The following is a 21,563-nucleotide window of genomic DNA, read 5'->3' as shown; positions in this document are numbered from 1 at the left end:
TTTAATATTTATATTATTTCATATTTCAAATTTTATAATTTAATGTAGTTACAACCTTAGCTTTATGCAGGACATCAGAATGCATTTTTATGCAACTTAGCACAGGCAAATTTTTTACTTCTGTGGCTCACCTTTTGAAATTTTTGCATCTATCCTGGTCACTCACAGATAAACCCTAACAGGACTTTAGATCAATGTAGCCACCCCTGCCGTATGCAACCAAAACAGGAGAGGGCTGTCTGAAATTGCATTTCCAGGATTTTCTGAAGGTATTCTAGAGAACTTACGTGTCTCTGAGAACAATCTGTGTACGTATGCATGGGGAATATGGAGGAGGGAGAAAAAGCAATTTAGACGGTGGTTCCCAGGTCTGGGCAGCATTGGGAATACATTGCTTCTATTGACATAGGTACATTGTAGGGAAATTACATTGTCAAGCAGAAAGAATTTAATAGTTTTTTAAAATTTTTCCTTATCACATAATTTTTAAATCATTCCCTGATGCAAATGAAGGAAAGTTTTTCTTGTATTATATATATCGCTGAAGATCTAAGATCTGACTTTCCATTCAATTTCTTTTATTATGCTCTTTCTCAGAAAGCAAATATTTTTATGTGATAATTCTGTTTGACAAATATTTGCTGCTGATATATTCTTATAGTGCTTATATTGTAATATTTAAAACATTTTATTTCATCATTAGTGTGGAACATTTTATGAAGTGGAAATTTGGATCCCTAATCATGTATTAAGAAGAAATGTAGGGGACCGGCGCTATGGCATAGTGGGTAAAGCTGCTGCCTGCAGTGCTGGCACCTAATATGAGTCCTGGCTGCTCTGCTTCCTATCCAGCTCTCTGCTATAACCTGGAAAAGCAGTGGAAGATGGCCCAAGTCCTTGGACCTCTGCACCCGCGTGGGAGACCTGGAAGAAGCTCCTGGATCCTGGCTTCAGATTGGCTCAGCTCCGGCCATTGTGGCTAACTGTGGAGTGAACCAGCAGATAGAAGTTTCTCTCTGCCTCTCCTTCTCTCTCTGTGTAATTCTGACTTTCAAGTAAATAAATAAATCTTTCAAAAAAATGCACATTAAAATGTATCAATATTTCTATTTAAAAATTTAAATGACAATTATTAGTGTTCATAATTAAATCTAAAATAATATAGGTCTCGTTTTGTTTTATAGCTCTTTCCATCACAATTTTCATTTTTTCTTTCCATTATTATGAAATATTTCAGTTTCCATGTGTAACACATATTATTGCCTGTAAAAAGGCAGCTTTAGTCTCTAAGTGATTTCAGAGCTCTGTGATTGAGTTATTACAGAATTATACATGAATATATCTTTAGAACTTTAATAGTAGCTAATACTTATGAGCAATTCTTATATGCTGAGACAGAACTAAATCCTTGATCTATATAATTTCATATACTCTTTATTTCACAAATAAGAACCTGAAGTTTGGGAGTTTAAGTAATTGCTTAAACTAATAAAGCTAGCTTTTAAGTGCCAGAGGCTATGAGGGTGAACCAACTTATAGAAGCACATATTAACAAATTTTAATTTAAGACACTGGCAGGCAATGTACTGAAGAATGCAATATATAACAGTGACTTACTATGAATATAATTCACACTTTTTTATTGAACATAGAACTGGAATTAATGTAAGTGAGGTATGCAGTGGACAAATGCAATGCTATATATTCAAGTGCCAACTAAGACCAGAGATCATAGACCATGCATTGATTCCCGATGGCATGTTACTAGAAATTAAAAGTTGTAAATGCAAAGTACAGTTCCTTCCACGGAATTCAGTGGTGACTGATGGGCTTTTATGTGTCCACTATGTACACTTCCACCTATCATCTTACTTAACATGGTCAGGAGGCATATTCAGACACAACTTTGGATAATTTTTATTTAAAACAAATTTCTTGAAGGAGAATAGAGACAGCTATAAATTAAAATACCCAGTTAGCACAAACTATTTGAGAAGCATGATTCACCTCACTTTGCTTTTAAGACACATAGAAAGAACAGCAGTATTTTAGTGGTGCCATCCCAATTTTCCCACTTTGAGCATTTGCTGAGTTACACATGCTGTTTTTTGATTTTCAAAAAGGTTTTCTCAGGGCTTTAATATTGAGCGCTAAATTCCTAATAGGTTTCAGACAAAGATTACTTGGGATCTGCTCTTGCACAGCAGAGGTATGCAATAAAAAATGGATTCCATAGCAGAGTAGTCTGGAGTACAGAAAAGGATGCAGAGAAACTGGACTAAGCGAGACATGAAAAGAAGCTATTTCAGCTCTTTTGACTCAAGGGCAGACACATATGTATTGAAAATGAAGGATTATTTATGCTCTGCAAAGGTTTTTGGACCAGACCAACTTGACCTTTCTTTTTTTCATGAGTTCTCCTATGGAGGCATATACTCCATTTTTCTCTTCCACCTTTCCTAACAATTATCATGGTTATGATTCATATGACTTTCTGAAATGCTTTTATGAGGCACAGAAGGGAATTGGAAACCATGTGCTCAATGAGTGAAAGAAGTCTTCAAAGGTCAGGGACAAAATAATGAAAGAAAATTGACCTTATCATTTAAAATCTGACCTCATCCCATATTTCTGGTCACCAAGCATGAGTGTGGTGGTTGCCTATATGATTATCTATTTCTCATCAAATGTAACATGATTTCCTCTAAGCTAAAGATCACATCTTTCAATGGTTTTGATACTTGGTGATATCAACCGTAATGCTAAGAATGCTAAAATCCCTTCATGAAACATTTGAATGTTCGGTAATAGACTGTTTCACCGACCAGACAAAACAATTACTGCCGACTATTAGTTATTTCTGAATGCCTGAAAACAAGTACATAATGTATTGTTACTAGGGCATGAAGTACAATTCAGAACAATAGGCATCAGCAGAGTAATCTTTAGTCTTAGCTCAATATGCCTAGGGCTCCTCAATTTTCACATTCAGAAAAGCAGTTTGAGTGAACTGGAGGAATAAAAGTGAAATGAAAGAAAAGGAAAAGATACATGCAGATTTTGAAGACAACTTTAGAGAGGGAGAAGGAAGAAACACTGGAAAGAATATTTTAAAAAGAAAGAAAATCAAAAAAAAATGGGTGGCTGGGGGACAGCAGGGGTTCCCGCACGCTGCTGGGAGTGTGTAAATTGTTACAACCATTTGGAAGGCATTTTGGCCTTATCCAGCAAAGGTAAAGATTTCTGTACAGTAAGACTCAGAAATTCTACTTCTAAATTTATAGCCACCAGAAATATGGGCCCCTGTGCACCTAAAAACATGTACAAAAATATTTTAGCAGCATTTTGAGTCAAATTCGACTCATCTAAATATCCATTAACACAACTTAGACTGGCTGAATAAATTGTGGCTTGTATTCATACAAAGAAATAGTATTTCACAATAGAAGTGAACAAATCACCTCTACCTAAGCAACACGGACTGATTCTTAGAAATATGATTGTGAATGAAAAAGCCCAGGGAGAATATGTACTGTATCAATTCATTCAAAATGAGACCATAATAAACAATATTGCTTGGAGATACATACATAGGTATAATAAGCCTATAAAAATAACAAGTTCTGAGATGAGATTTTCATAAAAATTAAGCATTAGATTTCTATCTGTAAGTGAAGGGGTGGGTTGGAAGTGGTTGTGGGTGCTGACAGCATCAAGGTATACAGTGGCTATTTGTTCCCTTATCAATAAATTGTAAGTTGCTACAGTTACATTTAAGTAATTTATGTTTCTGGACTTGGATGACAGTTACATGTTCCTTTTGTAATAACTTGTTAGGTTCTATTTATGTACATTCCTTTATATGTGTCAAATTTCACAATAGGAGTTAAATTTAAAAAAATGGTTAGAGAGACTAGGAAAAGTGAAACTGTGGCTTAGAGCAATTTTGTAAAAATATTTATTTTGTTTATTTGAAAGGCAGAGTTACAGAGAGAGAGGGAGAAATAGAGAGACCTTTCATCTGCTGGTTCACTCCTCAAACAGCAGCCACAATGGCCAGGGCTAAGTCAGACTGAAGCCAGGAGCCAAGAGCTTCATCCAGATCTCTCATGTGCGTGTAAGGGTCGAAAGACTTGGGCCATCTTTTGATGCTTTCCCAGGATCATTAGCAAGGAGCTGGATTGGAAGCTGAGCAGCTGGGACATGAACCGGCACCCACATGGGATGCTGGCATCACAGGCAACAGCATCACCCATTATGCCACAACACCAGTCCCATCAGAGCAATTTTTAAATTTTTTTTAGGTGAACAAATTTTATGTATTTCATATATACAGATTTAAGAACTTAGTAATACTTTCCACCTTACCCACTTTCCCACCCATGCTCTCACCCTCTCTCCTCCTTCCTTTTCTATTCCTTCCTTTAGTTTTTACAATGATCTACTCTCAGGCTATTTTAGATTAATAAGATTAACTCTACACTAAGTAAAGAATTAAACAAACAGTAAGAAGAAAAAAGCATTTTTTAAAGTCAATTTGAGCATATTTTTACCTAATGAGAATATGGGTAATCATCATTTACCTTGCTTTGCTTTTATAGAAGATGCAAGATTTCATACACATTCATTAGCTGAATTAGAGAGGTGACAAAACACTCCAGAAGACACTTTATTTATAACTTTATAAAACGTAAGATAGCAACAGTGCATGCAATGATATGTTATGATTTTGAATATGGGATTAAATGACTGAAAATATGATCTCAAAGAACCTTCTTAACTTGAATTAAATAATTAATATTTAGAATATTTAGAAATATACTCACCCAACAGACAAGAAAGGCTCCTTTGATTCAAGTCTATAAAAAAATAAAAATTACTTTTAATATGAAAACATTCTATATATTCAAATATTGGCTTCATATAAATCTAAAGGAAGTGTTAAGCTTTTTGGACACAAATGCATAACTTAGCATCAATAAAAAGCTATAAATAATGTATTATAAATGATCTGGACTAATTCAAATTCTGTCTGGATTTATGCCTAGGATAAATAAAGTGAGAGAGCCTTAGGATGGGAATTTACATGATATATAAATATGATTATAGTGTAAATCTAATTCTAATTTGTACTTTCTATATCTACATATTTTAATTACTTATGGTACTTTATCGAAGTTTTGATGTATCGATTTGTGGTTGTTGGACTAGCGAAGACATTTATAATGCATTTGGTTACATATTGGCTGAATAACTGAATCCAAAAGTTGTACATATGAAATTTATATTTATTAAATAAAAGCTTTCTATAAAATAAAAAAAAAAAAACTGGATATTTTTGTTTCTCCTAACATATCAAAGGGGAAGTCTGATCCTGAATGCTCTGGTTACTTGTGATATGTTGAGAACATTACTCAAATACACCTGTGGGTGTGAACATTTGGCCTAGATGTGAAGATACTAGCTAAGGGATCAGTGCCGTGGCATAGTAGATTAAGCCTCTGCCTGCAGTGCCTGCATCACATGTAGGTGCTGGTTTGTCTTGGCTTCTCCACTTCCAATACAGCTCCCTGCTAATGGCCTGAGAAAGAAATGGAAGATGGCCCAAGTACTCGGGTCTCTGCACCCATATTGGAGACCTAGAAGAAGCTCCTGGATCCTGACTTTGGATAGGTTCAGCTTCGGGGAGTGAAGCAGCGGATGGAAGATCGCTGTCTGCCTGTCTGCCGTCTCTCTATAATTCTGCCTCTCAAATAAATAAATCTTTTAAAAAATAAAAAAAAGACGCTAGCTAAGAAACCCACATCCCATAGGGGAGTGCCTGGATTCAACCCCAGGCTTTGTTGCAGTTTCCTGTTGATCCACACCCTGGAGTGGCAACAAGTAGAGACTGGGATTGAGTTCTAGGCTCCTGGCCTAAGTCTGGCCCAGGACTAGCTGTTGGGGATTTGGAAAGTGAACCAGTAGAATGAAGATATCTCTCTCTCTCCAACCCCCCACTTCAAATAAAATAAAGGAATTGATCTAGAATGGTTTTCAAAATTTTTAATTTCATAAAACAATTCTGTATTCTCTAGAAATTATACATAAATCATAAGGGATATCCTTAGACATTTTTCAGATATCCAAGAGAAATGTCAAGGTATGCAATAATTCTCCAGGTCAGAGAAGTCTGAGCTGAGAATATACATTGTAAGTCATCTACATATATATATATATGTATATATATATACACACACATATATACATGGTAACTGAAGTCATAGCTGTGAATCTGATAAACTAGCAAGGAAAATATGCGGTAAGAAGAAAAGACAAAATGAGATCAAATGCTCTGTTGGATAGCTAAATGTAAGCTTAAATAGACAAAGATGGAACAGCCAGAAAAAGAAGAGGAAAATCAGAAATATTAAAATAAACAAACAAAAAATTAAGGTCAACACTGGTTGCATGGTACATATTGGCCATGCTATTTTCATTTTAGTGTTTTTAACCTACAATTATGGGTTTGAGGTTTGCAAATGTTGAATCATTTTAAATTAAATTCTGGTGTGTAAGAAGTTTAAGAAGCCTTTATGATTTAAAATATTTTCTTTTCATATAAATATTTGAAAGAAAATGACTGGAAATTCAATTCTGTAACATTACTAAAAAACAGCCAACTACTTTTACATATTAACTTAAACAACTGAAGTAGTTGTCTTAGAATTAGTATAGAAACTTGTTTTATGTGAATATAAACAGTGAACATATAAATGTTTTTTTCTGTTTTACTTTATATATATATAGCAGATAACTTATTGGAAATATGCATTGGTACATTATGGGTACATTATTAGTACTCCTGCGAGGGTTATTATAAAAGAACAGCACTGGCCCTTCCCTTTCTGTTCTCTGTCTGAAGTGATACCTCTCAATCCTGCAGGAGCTCCTGCCCTGGGATGTCATCATCTGTCATCATAATGTGATGCAGTCAAAGAGGGGTTCTTGCTAGGGTGGGAACAATGTTGCTTGGACTTCCACCTTCCAAAAAATGTGAGCTAAATAAACCTCTTCTCTTTACAATGTACCCAACTTCAATTATTTTGTTATAGAAATGGAAAAACAAACTAATACGTATTGTGCTTATTTTTCTTAGACATTTGTAGAAGGGACAAACCAACCAAAGGAAAAAAGTTGAGGATAAACAAGGAAAAATGCTTGGACATGCTTACTTTGTAAGACAAGACCCATGTCAAGTGTTCAAAAGAAAATCCTTTGGAGAAATGAAGGGACTTAAAAAATATAATATGAAATTCTGCTTAATTAGACCATCATGATGATTCTATATCTTTCTTATTTTCCATCCAATAACATTTGAAAAATAGATACCATGTGGGCATTATTGGAATCCCTTTTCTCTGCATTTACCAATCATTTCAGCTTGATGTTTATCAGCCTTTAGAATATGTATGCAAGCTGTCTCCGCAGCTCATTAGGCTAATCCTCCGCCTTGCAGCGCTGGCACACCAGGTTCTAGTCCCAGTCGGGTGCCGGATTCTGTCCCGGTTGCCCCTCTTCCAGGCCAGCTCTCTGCTGTGGCCAGGGAGTGCAGTGGAGGATGGCCCAAGTGGGTCCTGCACCCCATGGGAGACCAGGATAAGTACCTGGCTCCTGCCATCGGATCAGCGCGGTGCTCTGGCCACAGCGCGCCGGCCGTGGTGGCCATTGGAGGGTGAACCAACGGCAAAAGGAAGACCTTTCTCTCTGTCTCTCTATCTCACTGTCTACTCTGCCTGTCAAAAAAAAAAAAAAAAAAAGAATATGTATGTAGATTGCTTTTTTCTGTAGCCACTCACTTTATTTGTTTGAGTACTGCATCATACTGCTTTCCTTAAGGGTGTTGTAAACTTGAATAAAAACAGAGCCTACAATTTTTGCCTTTCCTTCTGCCACTATCCAAATGCTAGATTCAGAATATGCTTGGAGTGGTATTTCTTGATGGATTTTTCTTTTCTTGGAAGATTGCAGACAAGCAACTGTTGGGTTGGAGCACACAGGGATGTATGCTCTCTCACTGATCCTACTGTTTAATACGGTTAGTCTGACAAGCAGTTAGTTGTCCCCTTCTTGTAACATTTTATAAATCACTCTAACAATATCCATCCAAGTGCTAACTCAAAAGAAGATTGCAGAGAGGAATTCAAAGTTTTTGAAATGATGTTGAATCGAATGTTCTGTCTGGTGTTCTATAAGCCAGAGTCTTGCAATCCTATAGGCCAAATCTTGCTCACCATCTGAGACTGTATAATCAACAAGGTAAGAATTTTTTTTTACATTTTTAAGTAGTTAAGATGGCAGAATAGGGAGGGAACTCACTGATAGTCCAGGAAAAGATAGTTTAATAAAAGTGGAGATACTGCAGTCTCAGGGAAGGGTTAGGGAAAAAACTGTAGAGGAAACTCTTCCAGAATTAGTGGGACAGGGTAGACCTACGTGGAGGGCATGGGCCCCACGGCTTGGGACCCCAGCTGCTGAGTCTATGCACCAGCGCTGGAAAATGCAGTGAGGCAAAACCGCAGTAGCCCAAGACACTGGCAGAAAAGTGGCAGGAAGAGCCTAGAGGGAATGAGGCTTGAAGCCTCGGGGAAAGTACACCAGCCTAACTAGAGGAGGCAAAAAATAAATAAAAGGGACCAGTACAGACATGATTCTCTCTCTCCACTCACCTTACAAAGGCGAGCAAGACAATAGAGCAAGCGCCATTTTGGACATACGTAACCGCTGCACCAGCTCAGGGCTGTGCCTGCCCTCAGCCAAGCAGAAAAACCTGACTCTGGTGAGGAGAAATAACAGGAGACTAAGACCTAGTGAATGTGTGGAGTTTATGAACCGAGACTGTGAAAAAAAAAAAAAAAAAACTGAGGGTGTGTGGGAGAACTCACAGTGTGGCTGAGACATGAGTAGTCTTGGTAGGAGATGCCACAAATTCGGGCAGCTTTGGCTACATGGTGAGAGACATTGCAGGGGAATCTGAGCTTACACTGAGGACTGGAAAGATCCTTTGTGTGGTCCTTGGGACAGAGCGGACAAATATTTTTATACCTACTGGGGCTAGCACTCAGGTACTGATTGCCATTAAGAAGAAGAGCTCAGCTGAGCAGAATTACTTCCCTTCTGAATAAAAGAAAAAAAAAGAGAGAGAGAGAGAGAGAGAGAGGGAAAATTTTCCACACCAAACCTAGGTGTGTCACCTTTGGCACACCCTTAACCCTGAAGAACTGAACAGAGCTCTCTGGCCACACCCACCACAAGCCTCTAGAGATTCACGAAACCAGACAGTCCACTTAATCTAGAGTCATAGTATAACTAGAAAAGCCACCACAGCAAGAAAAAAAGAGAAGAAACCAAAGAATATCTCCACAATGCTAAACAAGAAATGCAAAAACTGAGGAAACAAGAACAAGGAAGACATCATGATGCTCCCAAATGAACATGACACTCCAATACAAGATTAAGAAGATGATGAGATAGAAGAAATGCAAGATAAGATTTCAAAAAATTTATGATAAGAACATTTAGAAGTTAACAAAAACAAATGCATGAACTACAGAAATCCATACAGGACAGGACAGAAAATCTCTCTCGTGAAAATGAAATCTTAAGGAGGAATCAAAATGAAATGAGGAATTTAGTAGAACATGAAATTGAGATATTGAAGATTAACCAAAATGAAATGAAGAATTCAATAGAACAAATGAAAAACACATTTGAGAGCCTGAAAAACAGAATCAGTGCAGTAGAAGAAAGAATATCAGACTTAGAAGACAGAGCACAGGAAAGTATACAGTCAAACCAAAGAAAAGAAGAGGAAATTAGAAATCTAAAATATTGTTGGAAATCTGGATGCTGTTAAAAAAAATCCAACATTTGGGTTCTAGGAGTTCCTGAAGGCATGGAGAGAGAGAAAGGATTAGAAGGCCTTTTTAGTGAAATACTAGCAGAAAACTTATGGGGTATGGAGAAGGAAAGAGAAATCCAAGAACAGGAAGCACATAGAACCCCCAAAATCATGACCAAAGGAGATCCTCAGCATGACACATTGTAATTAAACTCAACGAAGTGAAACATAAAGAAAAGATTCTAAAATGTGCAAGAGAGAAATGTCAGATTACTCTCAGAGGATCTGAAATCAGAATCACAGCAGACTTCTCATCAGAAACCCTACAGACTAGGAGGCAATGGCAAGATATAGCCCAAGTACTAAGAGAAAAAAACTGCCAGCCCAGAATATTATATCCTGCAAAGCTCTCATTTGAGAATGAAGGTGAAATAAAGACCTTTCATAGCAAACAGAAATTGGAAGAATTTGTCACCATTCATACAGCCCTGCAAAAGATGCTTAAAGATGTGTTACACACAGAAACACAGAAACATGGCCATCAATATGAAAAAAGGTAAGGAAGAAAATCTCCCAGTAAAAGATTACAGGAAGTTCAAAGCATATATTAGAAAATATATTTGGGAAAATGGCATGGCAAAATCATTAGTTATTAATAGTCACACTGAATATAAAAGGCCACAATTCTCCAGTTCAAAGGCACAGACTGGCTGAAAGGATTAAGGAACAAAACCCATCTATTTGCTGCTTACAAGAAACACATCTTTCCAACAAAGATAAATGCAAACTGAAAGTGAAAAGTTGGAAAATTATATTCCATGCCTACAGAAATCAAAAAAGACCTGGTGTAGCCATCTTAATATCAGATAAAATAATCTTTAACACAAAAAATGTTAAGAGAGACAAAAAGGGGCACTATATAATGATTAAGGGTCCCATTCAATAGGAAAATGTAACTATTATAAACATATATGCAGCTAATTACAGGGCACCGGTTTATTTAAAAGATATGTTAAGGGACTTAAAGGGAGACTTAGACCCCAATACAATAGTACTGGGGGACTTCAATACTCCACTTTCAGAAATAGACAGATCAACTGGACAGAGATCAACAAGGAAACAGCAGATTTAATCGACACTTTAGCTCAAATGGATCTAACAGATATATACAGAACTTTTCATCCTACACTTGAAGAATTCAACTCTTCTCAGCAGTACATGGAACCTACTCTAGGATGGACCACATAATAGGCCATAAAGCAAGTCTAAGCAAATTCAAAAGATGTGAAATCATACCATGCATCTTCTCAGACCACAGTGGAATGAAGCTGGGAATTAGCAACTCAGGAATCCCTAGAATATATTCAAACACAGGGAGACTGAACAACATGCTCCTGAATGAACAGTGGGTCACAGAAGAAATCAAAAGAGAAATAAAAAATTTTCTGGAAATAAATGAGGATAACAACACAACATATCAAAATTTATGGGAAATGACAAAAGCAGTGTTAAGAGGAAAGTTTTTAGCAATAGGTGCCTACATCAAGAAATTGGAAAGGCACCAAATAAATGAGCTTTCAAGGCATCTCAAGGATCTAGAAAAACTGTAGCAAACAAGAACCAAAAGTAGTAGGGGAAGAGAAATAATGAAAATTAGAGAAGAAATCAACAGAATTGAATCCAAAAACCCATTACAAAAGATAATCAAAAGGAACAGCTGGTTTTTTGAAAAAATAAACAAAATTGACACACAATTGGTCCAATTAACTAAAAAAAAAGAGAAAAGACCCAAATCAATAAAATCAGAGATGAAAAAGGGAATGTAACAAGACACCACAGAAATAAAGATTCATCAGGAATTATTACAAAGATTTGTATGCCAGAAAACAGGGAGATCTATCAGAAATGGATAGATTCCTGGACACATGCAACCTACCTAAATTGAACCATGAAGAAATAGAAAACCTAAACAGACCCATAACCAAGTCAGAAACTGCATCAGTAATAAAGGCCCTCCCAAAAAAGAAAAGCCCAGGACCAGATGGATTCGCTGCTCAATTCTACCAGACATTTAAAGAAGAACTAACTCCAATTCTTCTCAAACTATTCAGAACAATTGAAAAAGAGGGAATCCTCCCAAATTCTTTATCTGAGGCCAGCATCACCTTAATTCCTAAGCCGGAAAAAGATGCAGCATTGAAAGAGAATTACAGGCCAATATCCCTGATGAACATAGATGCAAAAATCCTCAACAAAATTCTCGCCAATAGAATGCAAGAACACATCAGAAAGATCATCCACTCAGACCTTGTGGAATTTATCCCTGGTATGCAGGGATGGTTCAACATTTGCAAATCAATCAATGTGATATACCACATTAACAAACTGCAGAAGAAAAACCATATGATTATCTCCATAGATGCAGAGAAAGCATTTGATAAAATACAACATCTTTCCATGATGAAAACTCTAAGCAAATTGGGTATGGAAGGAACATTCCTCAATACAATCAAAGCAATCTATGAAAAACCCACAGCCAACATCCTATTGAATGGGGAAAAGTTGGAAGCATTTCCACTGAGATCTGGTACCAGACAGGGATACCCACTCTCACCACTGCTATTCAATATAGTACTGGCAGTTTTAGCCAGAGCTATTAGGCAAGAAAAAGAAATTAAAGGGATACAAATTGGGAAGGAAGAAGTCAAACTATCCCTCTTTGCAGATGATATTATTCTTTATTTAAGGGATCCAAAGAACTCTACTAAGAGACTATTGGAATTCATAAAAGAGTTTGGCAAAGTAGCAGGATATAAAATCAATGCACAAAATTCAACAGCCTTTGTATACACAGGCAATGCCACGGCTGAGGAAGAACTTCTAAGATCAATCCCATTCACAATAGCTACAAAAACAATCAAATACCTTGGAATAAACTTACCTAGGACGTCAAAGATCTCTACAACGATAATTACTAAATCTTAAAGAAAGAAATAGAAGAAGATACCAAGAAATGGAAAAATCTTCCATGCTCATGGTTGGAAGAATCAACATCAACAAAATGTCCATTCTCCCAAAAGCAATTTATAGATTAAATGAGATACCAAACAAAATACCAAAAACATTCTTCTCAGATCTGAAAAAATGAAGCTGAAATTCATATGGATATGCAGGAGACCTCGAATAGCTAAAGCAATCTTGTACAACAAAAACAAAGTTGGAGGTATCACAATACAAGATTTCAGGACATACTACAGGGCAGTTATAATCAAAATAGCATGGTACTAGTACAGAAACAGATGGATAGACCAATGGAACAAAATAGAAACACCAGAAATCAACCCAAACATCTACAGCAACTTTTATTTGATCAAGGATCTAAAACCAGCTCCTGGAGCAGGGACAGTCTATTCAATAAATGGTGCTGGGAAAATTGGATTTCCACGTGCAGAATCATGAAGCAAGACCCCTACCTTTCACCTTACACATAAATCCACTCAACATGGATTAAGGATTTAAACCTATGACCTGACACCAAAAAGTAGTAAAGAACATTGGAGAAACCCTACAAGATATAAGCACAGGCAAAGACTTGGAAAATACCCCAGAAGCACAGGCAGTCAAAGCCAAAATTAACATTTGGGATTGCATCAAATTGAGAAGTTTCTGTACTGCAAAAGAAACACTCAGGAAAGTGAAGAGGCAACCAACAGAATGGGAAAAAATATTTGCAAACTATGCAACAGATAAAGGGTTAATAACCAGAATCTACAAAGTGATCAAGAAACTTCACAACAACAAAACAAACAATCCACTTAAGAGATGGGCCAAGGACCTCAATAGACATTTTTCAAAAGAGGAAATCCAAATGGCCAACAGACACATGAAAAAATGTTCAGGATCACCAGCCATCAGGGAAATGCAAATCAAAAAGACAATGAGGTTTCACCTCACCCCAGTTAGAATGGCTCACATACAGAAATCTACTAATAACAGATGTGGCAAAGATGTGGGGAAAAAGGACACTAACCCACTGTTGGTGGGAATGCAAACTGGTAAAGGCACTATGGAAGTCAGTTTGGAGATTCCTCAGAAACCTGAATATAACCCTACCATACAACCCAGCCATACCACTCCTTGGAATTTACCCAAAGGAAATTAAATTGGCAAACACAAAAGCTGTCTGCACCTTAATGTTTATTGTAGCTCAATTCACAATAGGCAAGACATGGAATCAACCTACATGCATATCAACAGAAGACTGGATAAAGAAATTATAGGATATGTACTCTATAGAATACCATACAGCAGTAAAAAAACCATGAAATCCAGTAATTTGCAACAAAATGGAGGAATCTGGAACACATCATGCTGAGTGAAATAATCCAATCCCAAAGGGGCAAATATCATATGTTCTCCCTGATCGGCGACAACTTACTGAGCACCTAAAAGGAAAGCTGTAGAACTGAAATGAAACAATGACTTGATTAGCCCTTATCCTATTGAGGAACAATTTACTACTTCATTCCTTTTAGATTTTTTGTCCTACTTAATACCATTGGTTGAACTCTTTAATTAACACACAATTATTCTTAGGTGTTTAAATTTTACCTGAAAAGTGATCCCTGTTAAATATAAGAGTGGGAATAAGATAGGGATGAGAGGTACAGTTTGGCACATGCTCACTTGGACTTACCCCTAATGGTAGAGTTAGAAACGTGCCTGGGGATTCCAATTCAGTCCCATCAAGGTGGCATGTACCAATGCCATCTCACTAGTCAAAGTGATCAGTTTCAGTTCATAATTGATCATAATGATAGGAATAAGAGTCAAAGAGATCACATAAACAAGACTAGTTTCTGCTAATACTAACTGATAGAATTAAAAAGGAGGATACATAGCAGACTCAGAATGGCAGATGTCCTAAACAGCACTCTGGCCTCAGAATCAGCCCTTAAGGCATTCGGATCTGGCTAAAAAGCCCATGAGAGCTTCACAGGCATGGAAAGCCAAGACACTGTTGTAAAAAAAAAATGACCTAAATAAAAGATCTCTGTGACTGAGAGCCCAGGAGAAAGAATGGGTCATCAAAGAATGAGGTACCTTTCTCTGAAGGGAGGAGAGAACTTACACTTTGACTATGGCCTTGTCTAAATAAGGTCAGAGTTTGTGAACTCAAGAGGCTTCCATAGCCTTGGCAGCTCATGACAAGAGCCTCAAGTGATTACTGACATCATAAATAAGAGTGTCAATTGTTAAATCAAAAACAGGAGTTATTGTTTACTTACTCCCCATGTAGGATCTCTGTCCTTAATGTGTTGTACTATGTGAATTAATGGTATAACTAGTACTCAAATGGTATTTTCACTTTGTGTTTCTGTGTGGGTGCAAACTGTTGAAATCTTTACTTAGTATATACTAAATTGATATTCTGTATATAAAGATAATTGAAAATGAATCTTGATGTGAATGGGATGGGAGAGGGAGTAGGAGATGGGATGGTTGTGGGTGGGAGGGAGGTTATGGGGGAAAAAGCTGCTATAATCCAAAAGTTGTACTTTGGAAATTTATATTTATTGAATAAAAGTTAAAAAAAGAAAACATCAAAAATGGAATGTTATTTCTGTAACACATGAAAAGTATGCGAAATTTAAATATTATTGTGTATAAATAAAGCTTACTGGACTAGAGCCACACCATTTAATATGTGTGTGTGTGTGTGTGTATATATATATATATATATATGTTAAACTGCTTTTTTGCAATGTCAACAAGCTGAGTATAAGGCAGAGACTATATATCCATAATCCTAAAATATCTACTACATGAGATCTACAGAAAAATTGTATCAACACATAATGTAATTATCTTGTTGAGTGGCACTGGAAACTTCTTAAAATAGGTCCTTTCAACTTTAATACATACCAAGATGCTGCTTCATATTTAGAAATTCAGACTAATTTGAAATTCTTCTCTACACCAGCATTTCAGCTCTGATCCTATTGACAGATTCTCCTAAAATGTTACCTTCATGTCACCAGGTTTTTGACAATCCCAATAGTTATGGGATGATGTGAAAACTTCTCAGCTCTTCATCTTGGTTCCCTTTTATTCCTTATTCTTTCTCTTCCTAAATATCTTATTACAGGAAAATTGAATATTTATTGCCCAGATCTGTTTTAGTTTTGCTTTGATGTCTTTGAGCAACTTATTTCTAATTCCAGAATACTCATTTCCCCTTTCTTTTCCTATGCATGACCAATTATCTTTTAAGTTTATCTTAATATAACTTCTTCTAACACCTTTTTCTTTAGGGACAAGTACATCTCTGATCTTCTAATACTTAGTTTCTCCATCACTATGACGTATTCTTAGGACAATAATCTTGGACTTAAAAGTGAACTTTGAGTTTCATTAAAACTAGTAAGATTATTAAATCAGTATCTGTGCTTAGACAAGATACTCTCCACAGTGCTGGGTTAAACCTCCAATGCAGACGGGCCCAGATGACAGGTAGTTGCTCCATGAGCTAAGAAGAAAGAAAAGAGTATTGCTCTTTAATCACTTGGAGCCACAGAAGACAACTCTTAGGAACCAAGACTCCCAAACATATTCTGTGGTGAAAAGCCAACATCACACAACCACTACGTCTTATCATCAAAATGAAGATAAAAAGGAAAGTGAGAAGTGGCCATGTTGGATGATGCTGTGCTTTGTAACCAAGTGCTCAGTCATGGGTTCATCAACCAAGTCAACTTCCTTAGCCTTGAGATGACTCAGAGAATCTGATTTCATTTCCCTCACTTACTAGGAACTATTGTAGTCCACCCACAGGACTGTTGTGAAAAATAGGTAGAGAACCTAACACAGTTCCTGGCAGAGAGTGGGTCCTGAGGTCACGGCCATGCTAAAGACAATTTTTTAATTCTAAGGGCAGAAATTGCTGAAATGTATGAAAAGCTCATTTTAGTAACTTTAGTCCTGACAACCAAAAAACAATATAAAATAAAAAAATGATTAGGAGAAATAACCCTCTGGAGAAAATTGCTTATCAACTTAGTCCTTAGAAGCAGATGATTATCTCATGATAAGCCCAGAAACAACTTTCTTAAGATTTTTATAAGGTAATCATTTCATAAATAAAGAGGCTGATTTTATCTTTCATAAGATTTACTTTTCACATGAAATAGGTAGTGAATTTAATAACACTTCATTCAAGACCCTCTAGAATTAGGAATAGAATAAGATAAAGAGACCATAGCCTTCAAGAAAATGAGACATAGTAAAAATGAAATGGACTGCAAAATGACGATCAATATTTGGGGGATAAAGGAATTCTAACCTTTATGTTTAATAAAAAGCTAAACTCTGCTTACTAAAGGCAAAGTATACTCAGAATACTTTATAAACATCCTGACACCCTCTCAGCTGATTCCCAATTCACAGTTAAGGAAACTGAAACCACAAACACCTTGTCCAGGGTTACCCAGTTGTTAAAAGCTGAGCTAGGATTTGAACATAGGCATTCTGGCACCAGAGTTCATGCTCTCATGTCTCACATGGTATGTTGCATTTCAGCTCTCCTATTTTGTTTGCTTTGATTTGCTTACATGTGCCTTACAGCACTGTCACATTTTCTCTCTTTATATTTTTGTGTTCTACTAAGAAATTTTATCTGGTTGCAAATGTTGTCTACCTATGGGAGATTCTAAAACTTTCATCTCTATCATCTTTCCATTTATGATACATGACTATAGCTGCTCACCATGCAGATCTGCTTTTAGGTGCCTCTAGCTTAACATGTCTCAAACAAAATTTACTATCTTCCTCCCTTTTTCTGCTCTTTGTTTTTTCCATAACTTGAAACACTCAGCCATTCAAGTGGCCAAATTTATGAAGATTAGTCTTTTACTTAACTCCTTTCTGACAACACTCACTTTGAGGAGATACTCCTAGTTCTGTTGTTTCTGTTGCCAAAAGCCCTCTTCATTCTTTCCTTACTTCTCGGTTCTTCTTTTCACAGTTGAACTGATTAGCAGTTTTTAAACAGGTTTCAGAGTAATTTTCTCTTTGATCTCCCTGCTTCTGTGTTTTTGTTTTTGTTTAGGAACAGCTACTACAATTATCTTTCTAAGACACAAATCAGAGAAGTCTTCAAAAAGTTTATGGAAATTCATGCTATGAAAAAACTAAGCAAAACTCAATTTCTGTTGTATCACAAAAACTTACTTGTAAGCTTCATTTTCCATGAATCTTTTAAAATACATTCATATAACTCACTCACTACAAATCTGAGTGCTTCCTGGAAATAAATAAGACACCCTGGGTTGGTTAGCATTGCTTTATAACAATCCTTACAGCACTTTGTGATACTTAACTATGATGTATTAAAAATTGCAGTACAATTAATTGCTGAGTTACCCACTAAGACTTTGAACTCTCTGAAGATACAAATCCACTCATGCTTACTTCTTTGGGGGCTCTTAATAATGATTTTGTTAGTAAACTTTTCCCGTCTTGCTCCCCATTTGTTTCTCCTATTCCTTTCTTACAGAATAAACTCCAACCCCCTTCATCAACTAAGAGTTCATTCACTATCAGTTTTCTGGGTGTCTTCCCATCCTTTTAACACTTCAGCCCAGAAATTCTCCGTTGAGAAAATTGCTCAATATCTTGGTGGCATGTTGGTTTCCAACCACTCCTGTGCATTGGCTTACACTATATTTTCTTTCCTTTTTTTTTTTTTTTTTTTTGAAAGGCAGAGTGGACAGTGAGAGAGAGAGACAGAGAGAAAGGTCTTCCTTTGCCGTTGGTTCACTTTCAAATGGCCGCCGTGGCCGGCGTGCTGCGGCCGGCGCACTGCGCTGATCCGATGGCAGAAGCCAGGTACTTACCCTGTTCTCCCATGGGGTGCAGGGCCCAAGGACTTGGGCCATCCTCCACTGCACTCCCTGGCCACAGCAGAGAGCTGGCCTGGAAGAGGGGCAACCGGGACAGAATCCGGCGCCCCAACCGGGACTAGAACCCGGTGTGCTGGCGCTGCAAGGTGGAGGATTAGCCTAGTGAGCCGTGGCACCGGCTGGCTTACACTATATTTTCACAACAGTAATTTCAAAACTTTTTGAAAGACTAGTGTTTTGTCACTATTTACTAATAATTGATCTATTTTTCAAGTAATAACAAGCCAGGCCCTGACATACATTTAAATTTTTATTTATTTATTTTGTACTTTTTGAAAGTCAGGGAAACAGAAGGGCAGAGACAGAGATTGTCTATCTGCTTGTTTGTCCCTTGAATGTCCATAACAGTCAGGGCTGGTCCAAACTGTCAGGAGAGTTGAACTCAATCTGGGTCTCCTAAATGGATGCAGGGACTCAAGTACTTGGGCCATCATCTGCATCCTCACGGATTGCATATTAGCAGGAATTTGAATTGGTGGTGAAGGGGCAGCCAGGACTTGAACCCAGGCACTTTGAAATGCATGTGAGTGTGCCAAGTGGCATCTTACCAGCTCTGCAGAAAATCTCCCTCTCTTCGTCATTTAAGATGGATGTGCCAAAGGACATAAAGACACACATTTTAGATCACAATTGCTTTATTCTAATCCTGATGTTGTCCATGTGGCCTTAAGAAACCCTTTCATAAAAAAAAAAGAAACCCTTTCTTTGTGTTTCAGTATTTCATCTGCAAAATGCAGGCAATAACAGGCCTAATTCATAGTATTTTGTGGGGAATACATACACTTATTCATATGTAATCCACACATTATATAACTGAATAACTTAAATAGTGAGTAAATGAATGATTAACAAATATTAAGTATTATGGCTGTACTAACTTTTGTCTTTGAGTCTTTTTTTATAGCCATCTCTTTAATCCTTATTCCTGGGTTCATGGCCCATTAACAATAGCTGGCGCCGTGGCTCAATAGGCTAATCCTCCACCTGTGGCGCCAGCACACTGGGTTCTAGTCCTGGTCGGGGCGCCGGATTCTGTCCCGGTTGCTCCTCTTCCAGGCCAGCTCTCTGCTGTGGCCTGGGAGGATGGCCCAAGTGCTTGGGCCCTGCACCCACAAGGGAGACCAGGAGAAACACCTGGCTCCTGGCTTGGGATCAGCACGGTGCACCGGCTGCAGCGTGCTGGCCGCAGTGGCCACTGTGGGGTGAACCAACGGCAAAAGGAAGACCTTTCTGTGTCTCTCTCTCTCTCACTGTCCACTCTGCCTGTAAAAAAAAAAAAAAACAAAACACAGTAATAGTACAGATTTGGGAATATGTTGGGATAGTGGTAAGATACAAATAATTATGGGATGTATTGGAGAAGCTAAGCAGCAGCCAGCAGAGGTGGCTGGAAATCACAGGATACAGCTGGGTTGGAAATACATTTTCAGGAGTCCCATCATCAATCTAGAGTTAGTATATGAAATCATAGGAGAGAGAGAGGCACCAGAGAGAGAATAAAACAAGAGGAAAAGCATTGAGGAAAGACTACTGTGTATCACAAACAAGTCCCTAGGCACGTAGAAGCAAATTTCAGAAAGAAACTGGCCCTTTGATATGGGATACAGTGGATTAACATGTTGTGCCATAAGATTTTTTTTTTTTTTGAGAGATAGACTGATAATCTTAATCTACCCATGGTCCTTAGTTTCTTGTTATTCTCTTCCTTGCATTGGAAGAAAAAACAACAACATCAGCTCAGGCTTTTGTGCTGCTGGGATGGGTAGATGACTAGGAGATACAATGTTTGGGCACTTGGTCTCGGATGCAAAAGGCTCTGTGGGAAGAAGAAGCATCCCTGGAGCATAGCATGGAAGAAGCACCATGCTGCACAGGCATTGGCATCCTCTGATCATGGCCAAGGATGGCAGAGTAGGCTTTGTCAGTCAGCATCTTTAGTCCGCAAGAAGTACAGGAAGCTGCTGCCCACTGACCATGGGCAGGCACACCCAGAGGGCTCTAGTGCCCTTCTCCATCTGTGACCACCTACAGGGGGTGGTGCTGCGATGAATACACAAGGATTGTCCCACATGCAGCCTTCTGTGGTGTGCTACAACAACATTGGCAAAGCAGGTCTCTGGATGAGCTGTGATGGGCTAGTCTGAGGTGGATGAGAGTGGAAACAGTCATTTCCCTAAAAGCTTGCATGCCGTAAAGCTGAGAGGTCAAGTAAGTTTTAAACTTCATGTCAGTTGTGACTAATTGATGGCGGCTGCTGGAAACAACACCCTGACAGGAATGCTCAAACGTCCTTAGCCTGATGGTTGAAGGCTGTAATTCACTGATGTCTGACACAGGAATTAAAAGGGAAAGGAAGAGTGATGTCCAAACATATATTTACCAACTTTGTGCTAATGGAAGGTACAGAAGTTCACTCAAGGCTACAAAAGGAAAGAAGTATCAAGTCCAAGTAGAACTTAGATTTCTAGATATTCATGTATCTATGTGTCCATATAGTAAAGTATATGGACATAGGATAGTCAATATTTTAAGTTTGATAAACCATTTTTAGCACTTTAAATATCTAATCCTTATAGTCTTCCTGTGGAGTTAGTATCATTATCTCTATTTTATACCTGACAAACCCGAGGCTGAAAGGAACTGATTAACTTCTCCAGGACCTTAAAGCTAGAAAGCCATATAATTTTCAGTGATACAATTCAGGCCATCTGACTAAGACATTG

At 37.6% G+C, this 21,563-nt stretch overlaps 1 protein-coding gene across 22 annotated transcripts in view; it reads right to left on the bottom strand.

Annotated features, from left to right (window-relative positions):
• Positions 1-21,563, bottom strand: part of RALYL (RALY RNA binding protein like) — an 833,139-nt gene that overhangs the window by 130,908 nt on the left and 680,668 nt on the right. For all 22 annotated transcript variants that reach the window (XM_017341419.3, XM_051844575.2, XM_070075265.1 and 19 more), the window contains one exon: positions 4,827-4,859. In XM_017341419.3, the coding sequence (XP_017196908.1) occupies positions 4,827-4,859 (33 nt within the window). The remainder of the gene's footprint in view (positions 1-4,826; positions 4,860-21,563) is intronic.

This window comes from Oryctolagus cuniculus, chromosome 6, assembly GCF_964237555.1.
Source record: "Oryctolagus cuniculus chromosome 6, mOryCun1.1, whole genome shotgun sequence".
In the NCBI taxonomy this organism is placed as follows: Eukaryota; Metazoa; Chordata; class Mammalia; order Lagomorpha; family Leporidae; genus Oryctolagus; species Oryctolagus cuniculus.
Note: the sequence above shows the minus strand (reverse complement) of the source record. Positions and strands in the feature narration are given on the sequence as shown.